General features: G+C 44.2%; 3 protein-coding genes across 5 annotated transcripts in view; all 3 read left to right on the top strand.

Moving 5' to 3' along the window:
* Positions 1-771: 771 nt before the first annotated feature.
* Positions 772-3,207, top strand: LOC120058110 (collagen alpha-1(VIII) chain-like). Its single transcript, XM_039006586.1, has 2 exons — positions 772-1,051; positions 1,265-3,207. The coding sequence occupies exons 1-2, from the start codon at positions 772-774 to the stop codon at positions 3,205-3,207; spliced, it is 2,223 nt and encodes a 740-aa protein (XP_038862514.1).
* A 2,273-nt stretch (positions 3,208-5,480) lies between these two features.
* LOC120057981 (protein jagunal homolog 1-A-like) lies at positions 5,481-8,051 on the top strand. Its single transcript, XM_039006467.1, has 3 exons — positions 5,481-5,588; positions 6,225-6,322; positions 6,531-8,051. The coding sequence occupies exons 2-3, from the start codon at positions 6,234-6,236 to the stop codon at positions 6,991-6,993; spliced, it is 552 nt and encodes a 183-aa protein (XP_038862395.1). The 5' UTR covers positions 5,481-5,588; positions 6,225-6,233; the 3' UTR covers positions 6,994-8,051.
* Positions 8,052-8,909: 858 nt separating this feature from the next.
* LOC120058476 (protein TFG-like) overlaps positions 8,910-13,237 on the top strand; it is a 33,439-nt gene continuing 29,111 nt past the window's right edge. For all 3 annotated transcript variants that reach the window (XM_039007166.1, XM_039007164.1, XM_039007163.1), the window contains exon 1: positions 8,910-9,051. The gene's annotated coding sequence lies outside the window, so the exon portion shown is untranslated. The remainder of the gene's footprint in view (positions 9,052-13,237) is intronic.

Genomic DNA, 13,237 nt, shown 5'->3' with positions numbered 1-13,237 from the left:
AAATGGCTATTTGTCATTTTCTCATGTTGCTTCCTCTGCTGTTTGAAATCCAAGGTAAAGTGTAGTCAGTCAGCAGTCAGCATGTTTAAAAAGAACATCCTGCAACATAAACTCCTTTTTCATTTTCTATTGTTTAAAAAGGATGGCGCCTTTGTTGAGTGTTGAGTGACTGGTGGTCAGTGGTGTATAGTAATTAAGTAAAAATACTTGAAAGTACTACTTCAGTAGTTTTTTGGGGTATCTGTACTTTAATTTACTATTTATATTTTTGACAACTTCTACTTTTACTATTGTACTTTTACTATTGTACTTTTTACTCCATTCATTTTCGCTGACAACCCAAAGTACTCGTTACATTTTGAATGTTTAGCAGAACAGGAAAATTGTGAAACTCACACTTATCAAGAGAACACGTGGTCATCCCTACTGCCTATGTTCTGGCTGACTCACTAAACATATACTTCTTTACTTTTACTCAAGTGTGACAATTGTGTACTTTTTCCACCGTGCTGGTGGTGGTTTATAACTGCAAAATGCATGTTGGATGCATTACACGTTAGTGTCCAGCAGGTGAAGGCAGAGCAATGCAAAGGTCTACCAGGGTATGAATCATAGTACCAGTCATAGGCCTATGGATTTTATCGCCATGTCTGAATGTTTGATTGTTTGCATTGTGAATTAGATTCACTTTATTAACTGATTGACTTTGTGATCAATTGATCAACTAACTGATTATCTAACAGACTTCTCCTCTGGTGACTTCCCTAGGCCATGGTTGTACCTCCCTTCTCCGCCCCCCTCCCTCTCCTAGTGGCTCTGCTTCAGCTTGCAGTACTACCTCTTGTCCACGCGGGGGCGTACTACAGACACAAGCAGCACCCGCAGCAGCATCAGCCCACGCCACACCTGTCCCACATGGGCATAGGGGGTAAGGAGCAGCACCCTCAGCAACATTGGCCGGGAAAAGAGATGCCCCACATGCAGTACCCCCAGTACAGAAAAGAGATCCCACAGATGTCCATGCACATGGGCAAGGCGAACCCCCACAAGGGTGGAGTAGTCAACAGTGGACAGGATAAAGGTGAGACCGAAGGGAAATCTCAAATGACATGTGGCTCTGGTCAAAAGTAGGCCAGTAGTATGTTACTTATATTAAGATTATGTCAATCTTCAATGTTTATTACCTTAACCTAACTCGAGTTAGGACACACACACTCTGCCATCTTGGAATGTTTAGACTGAATGGACATCTTATCCCCCACAGGTCAAACCATCCCCAGTGGGGCAGTGGGAGGTCTCCCTGGGGGTCTGCCAGGAGAGCAGGGCCCAGCTGGGCCTCCCGGACCTGAGGGACCCTCTGGGCCTCCAGGACCTCCCGGGGAAGGACAGCCAGGAGGGGAAGGAAAACCAGGCCACGCTGGTCCCCCAGGATTCCCTGGAGTAGGAAAACCAGGACTCCCAGGAATTCCAGGCAAGCCAGGCAGCATGGGAGAGCCAGGAGTACCTGGAGAATTGGGCCCCAGCGGCAGGGAGGGTCCGATGGGGCAGCCAGGGCCTCAGGGGTCCCCTGGTCCTCCAGGTCTTCCAGGGATAGGACAACTAGGGGCTGGGGGGTTGCCAGGACAACCAGGAACCAGAGGAGAGTCAGGACACAAGGGCCTGTCGGGACTACCAGGATTACCAGGACCCAAGGGTGACAAGGGGATTGGACAGCCAGGACAGCCAGGCCACAAAGGACTAGCAGGACCTCCTGGACCTCCAGGACAGGGAGGGATGCCTGGTGTGGGCAAGCCTGGAATGAATGGCATGTCAGGGCCACCAGGAGGACCAGGGAAACCAGGCCTCCCTGGAGAGCAGGGGCTGGCTGGACCAGCAGGAGAGGGCGGAGAGCCCGGTCCACCAGGGCTGCCAGGTCAGGGAAAACCTGGCCAGAATGGTCTGCCGGGACAACCAGGGATGCCCGGTGGGAAAGGGCACCCAGGTCCTCCAGGTTTTCCAGGGAAGCCTGGATTGCCTGGATTCGGAAAACCAGGATTCCCAGGACCCAAAGGAGATAAGGGGATGGGTGGGATGCCCGGAGGCCCAGGACCAAAGGGAGACAAGGGCCATGGAGGACTGCCTGGTATGCTAGGACAGCCTGGATCAATTGGACAAGCTGGTCCCCTTGGCCCTATGGGACCCCCTGGAGGTCTGGGTCAACCAGGGCCAAAAGGCGAGGCTGGAGAAGGAGGTCATAAGGGGTTGCCTGGTGGGCAAGGGGAGCCTGGTCCTACTGGACTGACTGGTCAGAATGGCTTCCCTGGAGAGGGAGGAGAGCCAGGGCCAAGGGGTCCCACCGGGCCTGTAGGACCCCAAGGGGAAGGCGGACACAAAGGGTTACCAGGCGCCACTGGTATTCCAGGTCTACCTGGGCCAAAGGGAGAGGGAGGACTTCCAGGCGAGAAGGGTCCCCAAGGTCCTAAGGGCATTCCAGGTCTGGGAGGTGCAGGTGGGCCGATCGGACCTCCTGGTGCTCCTGGAACTAAAGGTGACAGCGGACCTCCTGGTCTTCCCGGCGTTGATGGTAAGGGAAACCCAGGTGTCCCTGGTCCTCTTGGACCTCCAGGTAAAGAAGGTCCTGGAGGACCACCGGGAAACCCAGGCCAGCCAGGTCCACCTGGTCCCCCAGGCCCTCCCGGACCCACTGACATGGGAGCAGTCCTCCCTGAGATGGGTTTTCCTCCTGGGCTGGACGGAGTCAAGACTGACGGTTATGGCAAGAAGGGAAAATATGGAGGAAACGGCGGAGAAGTGATGAGCCCCAACGGCCTGGAGATGCCCGCGTTCACGGCTCTGGTGACCACGCCCTTCCCACCTGTGGGCACGGCTGTGGTGTTCGACAAAATCCTGTACAACGGCCGTCAGAACTACAACCCCCAGACAGGCGTGTTCACCTGCGACATGCCCGGGATCTACTACTTTGCCTACCACATCAGCTGCAAAGGGGCCAACGTCTGGGTTGCACTGATGAGGAACGATGAGCCTGTGATGTACACATATGATGAGTATAAAAAGGGCTTCCTGGATCAGGCATCGGGGAGCGCAGTGTTACCTCTACAGCCCGGGGACACTGTGTACCTCCAGCTACCCTCGGACCAGGCCGCAGGACTATACGCTGGCCAATACGTCCACTCCTCCTTCTCTGGATACTTGTTGTACCCCATGTAAGAACACCAACCTTCAGAGAGGAAGAGATGGTCACAAAGAGAGAGAATGTTGGAGAAATGTAAACATTGATTATAGAATTCTTTAAATTGATATGTTGTTTTAAAAACATCAACTATCTGCTGAGATTGACGCTGTTGAGATCGACAGTGACGGGAGGACATGTCGGACCGTCCCAGGGAAATTCTGAGAGAGGAGTGTACTTGTGTGAGGGTACATATATGCCGTTTTTAATAACAATGTATGTTGGGGTACAAAGATTGCTGTATCTATCTACTGGTCTGAGAAGTTGTCACAACAACACTGCATTAAAATATTCCATTACAGCAACTGGGTTCATTTATTGTAAAATGTGGTGATATATATTGGTTTGATTTAATGTACAGCACAGACTGATTTGGAGACTGTACAAGAAAGAATGGGATATCTGAGGTATATATTTAGTATTGTGTTTTCCCCAGCCCCTACATGTTCCTATTCAAACTGGCAGCTGCCATAAACGAAACTGTGGCAAAGAATGTAAATTGGATAACTTTAAAAAGAAAACTAAAGAAAATCAATTGAATACCTATATTGGCACCTGAACCTTTGTATTACGGTACTTATAAAATGGCAATTGAAAACCAATAGAGACAGTTCAAGATTCACATAAAGTGGTGCTATCATTTATGTCACATTTGAGTTTGTTACATAACTTTGTTTTTTTACTTTTTTTTATTTGTGTGATTATTTTTTGTTGTTACTTTTGCAGACAAGCATCATCTGTGATGTTTATAGGGGTGATTCTGTTGCATGAAATGGATGGGAATATAATGCATTATGGGTGTATTGGTTCAAAGCGATGCCTCTTGTGGCACGTAAAGAGTAAGAGTAATGCTCCAACAGACACTGACAAGCCCACAAATATGAAAACCACTGCTCTCATTACAAAGCCCCTTCTTGCTGTATGTGTCTGTTGTCAGCTGAATGAAGCAGTAGCACTATACTGACAGAGGTATAAAACACGTATGACCAACAGCTAGACACTCATTTAGATGGCCTATACGGTTATGTAAGTAGGATAGAAATTGATAATCAATTGTGAATAATTTTGAAAAAGATAATTGAATGAATGAATTACTCTGGGGGAAATGGTGTGTAGGCCTAGTCCCTCTGGGTTCAGCAGTACAGAATTTAAGTAATTGGGTTAAAGGTACTGTATGTGGAGGTTAAGATTGAAGGTTAATAAATACTTTGATGTCAATCAGCGAGAATAATGCCCAAAACAAACCAGGAGGAGGTGGTTGTGGTTACAAGTTAGTGAGGAGACTTATAGACAAAGAATATAGACAAAGAATAGAATGTCAAAAGAGAGAGGGGGAAGGATGAAAATGCCTTCCTGCATGCCCCCTCCCTCACCTCTCACCCACCTATATATCCCTATACCTAACCCCTCTAGTCTACCCTTCCTTTCTACCCATCCCTACCCTTCTACCCCCCCCCCCCCCCCCTTGACTCCAGGTATCAATTCTGTTTTCTATCTTTATTTCAGTCCATGGTGCTAAACACAGTATAACCAAACAAAACCTTGAGTTTTTATCTTTTTACTGTTATACTGTAGATGTTGTTTTTTAAATAAAGATGATTTAACTAAAATGTCATGTGTTATTCTTCTTTTAACATATATCTAAACATGTATTATTTTATTGTGTGACACTGATAAGTGCACATCAGATTAGTACAGTTCACCAGTCAAATTTCCATAAAGTAATTTTACTTGCCCCGGATGGCCAGTAAATATCCTCTGGCTCTGTCTTAATCATATTGCTCTTGACTGATATGCCATAGTGAGAAGAGATGAGCATTCTGTGCTGCCAGAGACAGACAGATACTCTAAGTTGACTCGCTCATGGTTATTAAATGGTATCATATGTTCAAGACAAAGATGAATAAGGTAAATAGGATTCATTGTATAGCTTCTTCTATCACACATTTTTTGGGCACATCTATAGAGTACCAATTGAGGGTGTGGAAAAACGGAATGTTAATTTTAATGAAATGTATTATTGTATTTCGTCGTTTTAAGAGGTGCTTTCTTTTTCCCGCAAAACACAAAAGGAAACGTTTTTGGTGTCTTACCAACAATTATGTTTCCGTGATGGAAAACGAAGCAGCCAAAATAGTCAATGGACCAGTCTCGAAAGTCTCATGAAGGATGTTGAGAGAAAAAGGGATGCTGCGACTGATGTGATGCGCGTGCGCAGTGCGCACAACGCATGTGTCTTGTCCTCTATTCAGCCGGCTTCTATCTATTCACCCAGCTTCTATTCATCTTGGCATTTAGGCATATTTAGATACTGTAGTAGCTACCTAACTACGTTCATTCAGCATCTCAGTAACAAACGGTAAGAATCCTCAATTAATTGTTATTTTTAAACTACTGTATCGTGAATTACTGCATTCAAGGTAATTTTCAGTAGGCTAGCCAGTTAGCGATTGCTAACGTACGTTAGCATTACAATTTATTAGCAGGTGAAATATGGATGAACCAATAAATAGGTGAAACGTTTGCATACAAAGACATTTATGCAGCTATAGTGTGATCTCGGTAACCTCCTTTCCAAGAGGACAATGAATGAATCCGCTTAACATAGCCAGCTAACGTGACCAACTGCTTGTGAAAGTTATGCTAGCTAACGTTAAATAGCGAACGTTAGCAAAGCTTTCCCAGTTGCCAGAGGCAGAGAAATATGCAGCTAGCTACTATTCATATCTATTGATGTTATATTACGGTTGATAAAACAACTTAAATAATAGAGGAGCTTCTAATATTCAATTGTTTAAGTGTAGAAATAGAAGACTGATCATCACATCAGTGTGTCTGTCTGCATGGATCAACTCTTTGTCATTGTCATGGATTAAATGCATGTAAAGAACGCATATGCTCATTATTGATGAATCAGATGTGGGCAAAATAAATTAGAAAATGTACACCAAGTCAAATAAGACAAATTATTGTTGCGTGGTATTTGGGTAAGCAGGTTGTTACCATGACGTCTCGTGTGGGCCCTCGAGCTGCAGGTACTGATGGGAGTGACTTCAAACACAGAGAGAAGGTGGCCTCACACTACCAGATGAGGTAATCAGTCATGTCTGTCTGCTGGCTGGCTGTATGTCTGTGTCTGTGTCTGTCTGTACGCTTGTTTGTCTGCCTGTCTGTTTGTCTGCGCTTGCCTTTCTGTCTGTCTGAGTGTGCCTGCCTGTCTATTACCATATTGTTTATAGTTATCCATTAACCATACTGTCTCAACTCCCTCTCCCTCTCCCCCTTTTCCCTGTGTCTCCAGCGCCTCGCTAAAGTCTGAGATCCGGAAACTCAACTTCGTCCACCTGCTGCTCTGGCTTCTGGTGGCGGCCCAGGTGATCGCCAGCAAACTCGACCTGGTGTCAAGTGATAAAGTGGCTGAGCCCTACAGATGGGAGTACCCCTACCTGATCAGTCTCTTTCCACTGGTCACCGGCAGCCTGTCGCTGCCCAAGAACAACATCAGCTACCTGGTGATCTCCATGATCAGCTCAGGCCTGTTCTCCATCGCTCCACTCTTCTACGGCTCCATGGAGATGCTCGGCGAGGCTCAGCAGCTGTACCGCCACGGCAAGGCTTACCGCTTCATCTTCGGCTGGGCGGCGGTCACCGTCATGTACCTGGTGATGGTGGTGGCGGTGCAGGTGCACGCCTGGCAGATCTACTACAGTAAGAAGCTGCTGGACGCCTGGTTCGACTCCACACAGGAGAAGAAGAAGAAGTGATGAGGATGTTTGGTGGGTTTTGAGGCTAGGGGAAAACTGTGTTTTTGTTTTTCTCTCTGTCTTTAGGATGCATATATTAGTATATTCTGTTATTTATTTATTACCTCATGTAATCACTGGCTATTATATCTTTCCAGATCGTCTATCCAACACACATTTTCTCGCCAAAACACGCATACTCTCTCTCCATTTCAAAGACACTCAGGTGTATACATTTTCTCTCACATACACAAACAATTAGTGGCGCAGCGGTCTAAGGCACTGCATCTCAGTGCTAGCGGTGTCACTACAGACCCAGCGTCGTTAGGATTTGGCTGGGGTAGGCCGTCATTGTAAATAAGAATTTGTTCTTAACTGACTTGCCTAGTTAAATCAAATAAATGAAAATAAAAGCAATTCTCTATTTTGTTTATCTGGCCTCAGAGAATAAACGATAGAGACTGCAGCTCCTTCTGAGACTGCTATATTTACAGCTGTTGTGAAGCATTTAGACATATGAACCAAGCTCTTGTGTGAGACTGCAGCATGACGGAGGATCTCTACTGACTCTTTGTCTTAACAGTGGAGGAATGAGGGCTGGACTAGTTTGTTGTGACGGTTTCAGTAAATTGACATCCGGTGACTAGTCTGTCAATATTGAAATCCCTGTAAGGCATGCGCACAAGTACTGTCCAAAGCTTGAGACTGAGAGACATGGGATGCTGTGTTTCAAAGGCCCAAAAATGTATGCTAAGTTGGCCTGACAGGTTAGTCTGTGTCTTGACAGCTATCAAGGGGTCTTGATTTGCCCCTGTAATGTGCCCAAACTGTAGTGCTCATCAGGGTTGTGGTCAATACCAGTCAATTCAGAAAGTAAACCAAATATAAATTCCAAATTATCATTGATAAGCATTGAAGAGAATTGTAATTTCAGTGTACTTCCTGAATTGACTGGATTTGAAATGGAATTGACCCCAACCCTGGTGCTCATCATTCATATATCTCTTAAATGTCCTGTATGCTTACCCATTGCTCCCTCACTTTATATGATTATGTTTTTACCACCAATAAAAAGGGAAATTAAATCCTTGTTGTCTTGATTGTGTCTTTAGTTATCTTGATTTTTACAGACCTTGTGATGTGCTTGATGAGTTGTTTCATCACAGTTGCTTTCACCACATAATCACGTATGTGTCACAGTAACCTTTGAAATTAAGCAAAACACGTCCTGTAAAGTCAGTATAGAGGAAACCACATCACACAGAGTCACATATTTCATATAAAACTCAATTTGTCAACCTGCTCCTATGCAGTGGTGTAAAATAATTTAGTAAAAATACTTGAAATTACTACTTAAGTAGTTTTACTTCACTACATTCCTAAAGAAAAGTATTTACTTTTTACACCATACATTTTCCTTGACACCCAAAAGTACTCTTTACATTGTAATGCTTAGCTGGACAGGAAAATTAGCAAATTCACACTTATTAAGAGAACATCCCTGGTCATCCCTACTGCCTCTGATCTGACGGACTCACTAAACACATGCTTTGTTTGTAAATGATGTCTGAGTGTTGGAGCGTGCCCCTGGCTATCCGTAAATTAAAATAAGACAATGCTGTCTGGATTGCTTAATATAAGGAATTTGAAATGATTTACACTTGTACTTTTACTTTTGATTTCTTATATTTTATATTTTAAGTATATTTTAGCAATTACATTTACTTTTGATACTTATGTATAATTCAAACCAAATTCTTTAGCCTTTTACTCAAGTAGTATTTTACTGGGTGACTTTCACTTAAGTCATTTTCTATTAAGGTATCTTTACTTTACTCAAGTATGAGATTTGGGTACTTTTTCCACCACTGTTCCTATGCAGAAAAAAATACGTCAAATAGTTGAGTCACTACTGCGCGTTCCACTGTACGACACGTACAGGTTTTACGTCGACAGGCGGGCAGACTTCCTCATGTGAGGCTAGGATTCTGTGTTTGCCAGCCCTGGTTAAACATTTTGGCTGACAAGGTCCTGAGAGAAATACCGACACAACAGTGGGATCAAGTCGTCCAGTTACAGGTGGGATACATATAGATGTCTGTTTCGATATTGCTAATATTGACAACCTGAATCACAATCTCAATCACAATTAGCATTTCTACCTAACGATTGACGCTAGCATCGGGTTTGTTGTGTTTTTAAAGCCACATTTGTTTTATTTTCTCAAAGACCTCTCTTAAATTGTATACATAATTTTATTGGTGCAATTATATTGGTTTTTGTATTAAATTAAGTCGAACATTCATTCTCTGATGCCGGTTAAAACGCTAAACTGTGAATTATTTTGCAGGAAGTCAACATTCTAACCATAAATTGGAGTTTTGAGTTGGTCTGTATTTGGCATGGTTCTACATCCTGTCAGTTACAGGAAAATTGGCTATGTATGAACCAACTTGGCTTTCTTACTAGCTAGTTAGCGAGTTACATTCGTTTTGACACCTCTAGCAACAATAAAATTATCTAGTTATGTTAGCTAACAATATAGCCAGTGCAACAGATTTTGAGCTAGAGTTAGTTATTGGCATAACAGCAAACGAACGAGCTGTCAAATTACCACGCTAGGTAACGTTAGGTACGTCTAACGTTAGCTGTCACGTCATGGATCACTGCAAATAAAATGACAAGCTGTAATCCCGAACCTCGCCCTTTCATTAGTCAGCAAGTTAATTGAATGACTTCTGTACAAGCCAAGCCTTATGTTAAAATGAGATGGGTGTCATTACTTTCTATATTATGCGAACTATCTAGACAGACACCTTTTGTTGGTAGCTAATTTAGCTAGCTTGTTTGCTAGCCAAAGGCCAGACCAAGTTCAAATCAAAATCAACTAAAGTAGTTGCATTTGACGTGATTGAATCTATGTATTGTAACTGTTTGTTGATAAAAGGCCTATCTGGATAGGGAAGGGATTGTTCATCATAAACTAATCAGTTCAGCTAGTGCTTATATCATTCTAATGATATTAACTAGAGGTCTACCGATTATGAGTTTTTCAACGCAGATACCGATTATTGGAGGACCTAAAAAAACGATGCCGATTTAAAAATAAAATAAATAAATAATAAGAATATATGTATAATAATACTAAATAAATAAAAGTTGTTTTATTTGTAATAATGACAATTACAACAATACTGAATTAACACTTATTTTAACTTAATATAATAGATAAATCAAATCAATTTAGCCTCAAATAAATAATGAAACATGTTCAATTTGGTTTAAATAATGCAAAAACAAAGTGTTGGAGAAGAAAGTAAAAGTGCAATATGTGCCATGTAAAAAAGCTAATGTTTAAGTTCTGTGCTCAGAACATGAGAACATATGAAAGCTGGTGGTTCCTTTTTAACATGAGTCTTCAATATTCCCAGGTAAGAAGTTTTAGGTTGTAGGAATTATAGGACTATTTCTCTCTCTACCATTTGTATTTCATTTACCTTTGACTATTGGATGTTCTTATAGGCACTTTAGTATTGCCAGTGTAACAGTATAGCTTCCGTCCCTCTCCTCGCCCCTACCTGGGCTCGAACCAGGAACACATCGACAACCGCCACCCTCGAAGCATCGTTACCCATCGCTCCACAAAAGCCGCCGCCCTTGCAGAGCAAGGGGAACAACTACTCCAAGTGTCAGACCGCATGACGTCACCGATTGAAACGCTATTAGCGCGTGTAACAGTATAACTTTAGTACGTCCCCTCGCCCCTACCTCGGGCGCGAACCAGGGACCCTCTGCACACATCAACAACAGTCACCCACGAAGCGTCGTTACCCATCGCTCCACAAAGCCGCGGCTCTTGCAGAGCAAGGGGAACCACTACTTCTAGGTTTCAGAGCAAGTGACGTAAACGACTGAAAGGCTGCTAGCTCGCACCACCGCTAACTAGCTAGCCATTTCACATCCGTTACACTCACCCCCCTTTCGACCTCCTCCTTTTCCGCAGCAACCAGTGATCCGGGTCAACAGCATCAATGTAACAGTTTAACTTTAGACCGTCCCCTCGCCACGACACGGGCGCGAACCAGGAGAAGGATAGGAGGTAGTTTGGCAGTCCATGACAATTTCACAGGCATCTGCCTCAATTGACGGTGAGCAGCTTTCGAGGTCGAATGGGTGGTTCGACCAGCGGAACACATCTTGCACCTTCTCAGCATGTACTCCCGCAGCTTCTTCCAGCAAGGCCTTGTATGGAACCCTTGTGATGCGTTGGAGAGCGCTCGGCTGCACAAATGGCTGTCTGAGTGCATCAGCAATGACATTTTTGGGACCGGGGATGTACTTTATGTCAAACTCGAATGGAGCGAGTTTAGCAACCCATCTCTGTTCACAGGCGTCCAATTTGGGCTTGGACAGGATGTATGTTAATGGGTTGTTGTCTGTCCATACAGTAAAAGGCTTGCCCCTTAGCCAATGACTAAACTTCTCACAGACTGCCCAGCGTAAAGCAAAAAACTCTAACCTATGGGCAGGATACTTTGACTGTGCATAAGTAAGAGATTGCTAGAGAATGCTACGGGCCTGGCTGCAGACCCATCCTCTGGCACTTGGGAGAGGACAGCACCTAATCCATTACTAGATGCGTCTACAGACAGCAAGAAAGGTCTACTAAAATCAGGGTGGGCTAGCATGACCTGATCGAGGAGAGCTTGTTTCAACTGACTAAAGGCCTGTTTGCACTCACCAGTCCAGTCTGCTGCTGTGAGTTTCCTATGTATTCTTCTTTTCCTCTTTCCCATGGCGTGGTGCCTTCGTCCCAGTTGTCAGCCCATGCAGCGGCTTAGCGATGGTGGAGCACCCCTCAATGAACTGCTGGTAATAGACTATCATTCCGAGAAAGGACCGAATCTTCCCCTGGGAGGGCACGTCCGTGTTATCCTCCATGAGATCCTTCTCTGTCATCCCTGCAATAGCCTTCACCTTTTCTGGGTCTGTGGCCACACCTCCTTCTTTCGACCTCCTCCTTTTCCGCAGCAACCAGTGATCCTCTGCACACATCAACAACAGTCACCCACGAAGCGTCGTTACCCATCGCTCCACAAAAGCCGCGGCTCTTGCAGAGCAAGGGGAACCACTACTTCTAGGTTTCAGAGCAAGTGACGTAACCGACTGAAAGGCTGCTAGTTCGCACCACCGCTAACTAGCTAGCCATTTCACATCCGTTACACGCACACCCTGCTAACTAGCTAGCCATTTCACATCGGTTACACCAGCCTAATCTCGGGAGTTGATGGGCTTGAAGTCATAAACAGCTCAATGCTTGAAGCATTGTGAAGAGCTGCTGGCAAACGCATGAAAGTGCTGTTTGAATGAATGCTTACGAGCCTGCTGCTGCCTACCATCGCTCAGTCAGACTGCTCTATCAAATATCAAATCATAGACTTAATTATAACATAATAACACACAGAAATACGAGCCTTTGGTCATTAATATGGTCGAATCTGGAAACTATCATTTCAATAACAAAACTTTTATTCTTTCAGTGAAATACGGAACCGTTCCGTATTTGATCGAATGGGTGGCTTCCCTAAGTCTAAATATTGCTGTTACATTGTACAACCTTCAATGTTATGTCATAATTATGTACAATTCTGGCAAATTAATTACGGTCTTTGTTAGGAAGTAATGGACTAAACACAGTTCGCAACGAGCCAGGCGGCCCAAACTGCTGCATATACCGTGACTGCTTGCACGGAACGCAAGAGAAGTGACACAATTTCCCTAATTCTAAGAAATTCATGTTAGCAGGCAATATTAACTAAATATGCACGTTTAGAAATATATACTTGTGTATTGATTTTAAAGAAAGGCATTGATGTTTATGGTTAGGTGCAACGACAGTGCTAAATCATCACCCGTTTGGCGAAGTAGGCTGTGATTCGATGCGAAATTAACAGGCACCACATCGATTATATGCAACGCAGGACACGCTAGATAAACTAGTAATATCATCAACCATGTGTTGTTAACTAGTGATTATGTGAGATTGATTGTTTTTTCTAAGTGTAATGCTAGCTAGCAACTTACCTTGGCTTCTTGCTGCTCTTACGTAACAGGTAGTTAGCCTGGCTCCTCGTGGAGTGCAATATAAGGCAGGTGGTTAGAGCGTTGGACTAGTAACCGGAAGGTTGCAAAAACGAATCCCCGAGCTGACAAGGTAAAAATCTGTCGTTCTGCCCCTGAACAAGGCAGTTAACCCACCGTTCCT

The sequence above is a fragment of the Salvelinus namaycush genome, chromosome 13 (genome assembly GCF_016432855.1).
Source record: "Salvelinus namaycush isolate Seneca chromosome 13, SaNama_1.0, whole genome shotgun sequence".
Taxonomy (NCBI): Eukaryota; Metazoa; Chordata; class Actinopteri; order Salmoniformes; family Salmonidae; genus Salvelinus; species Salvelinus namaycush.
The sequence above is the reverse complement of the archived record's forward strand: the minus strand, read 5'-3'. Positions and strand labels throughout refer to the sequence as shown.

Coding starts and splice junctions, on each gene's coding strand:
- LOC120058110 (XM_039006586.1), top strand. CDS start 772: ATGGTTGTACCTCCCTTCTCCGCCCCCCTCCCTCTCCTAGTGGCTCTG. Junction 1,052..1,264: donor CAAGGCGAACCCCCACAAGG/GTGGAGTAGTCA, acceptor TATCCCCCACAG/GTCAAACCATCCCCAGTGGG.
- LOC120057981 (XM_039006467.1), top strand. CDS start 6,234: ATGACGTCTCGTGTGGGCCCTCGAGCTGCAGGTACTGATGGGAGTGAC. Junction 6,323..6,530: donor GCCTCACACTACCAGATGAG/GTAATCAGTCAT, acceptor CTGTGTCTCCAG/CGCCTCGCTAAAGTCTGAGA.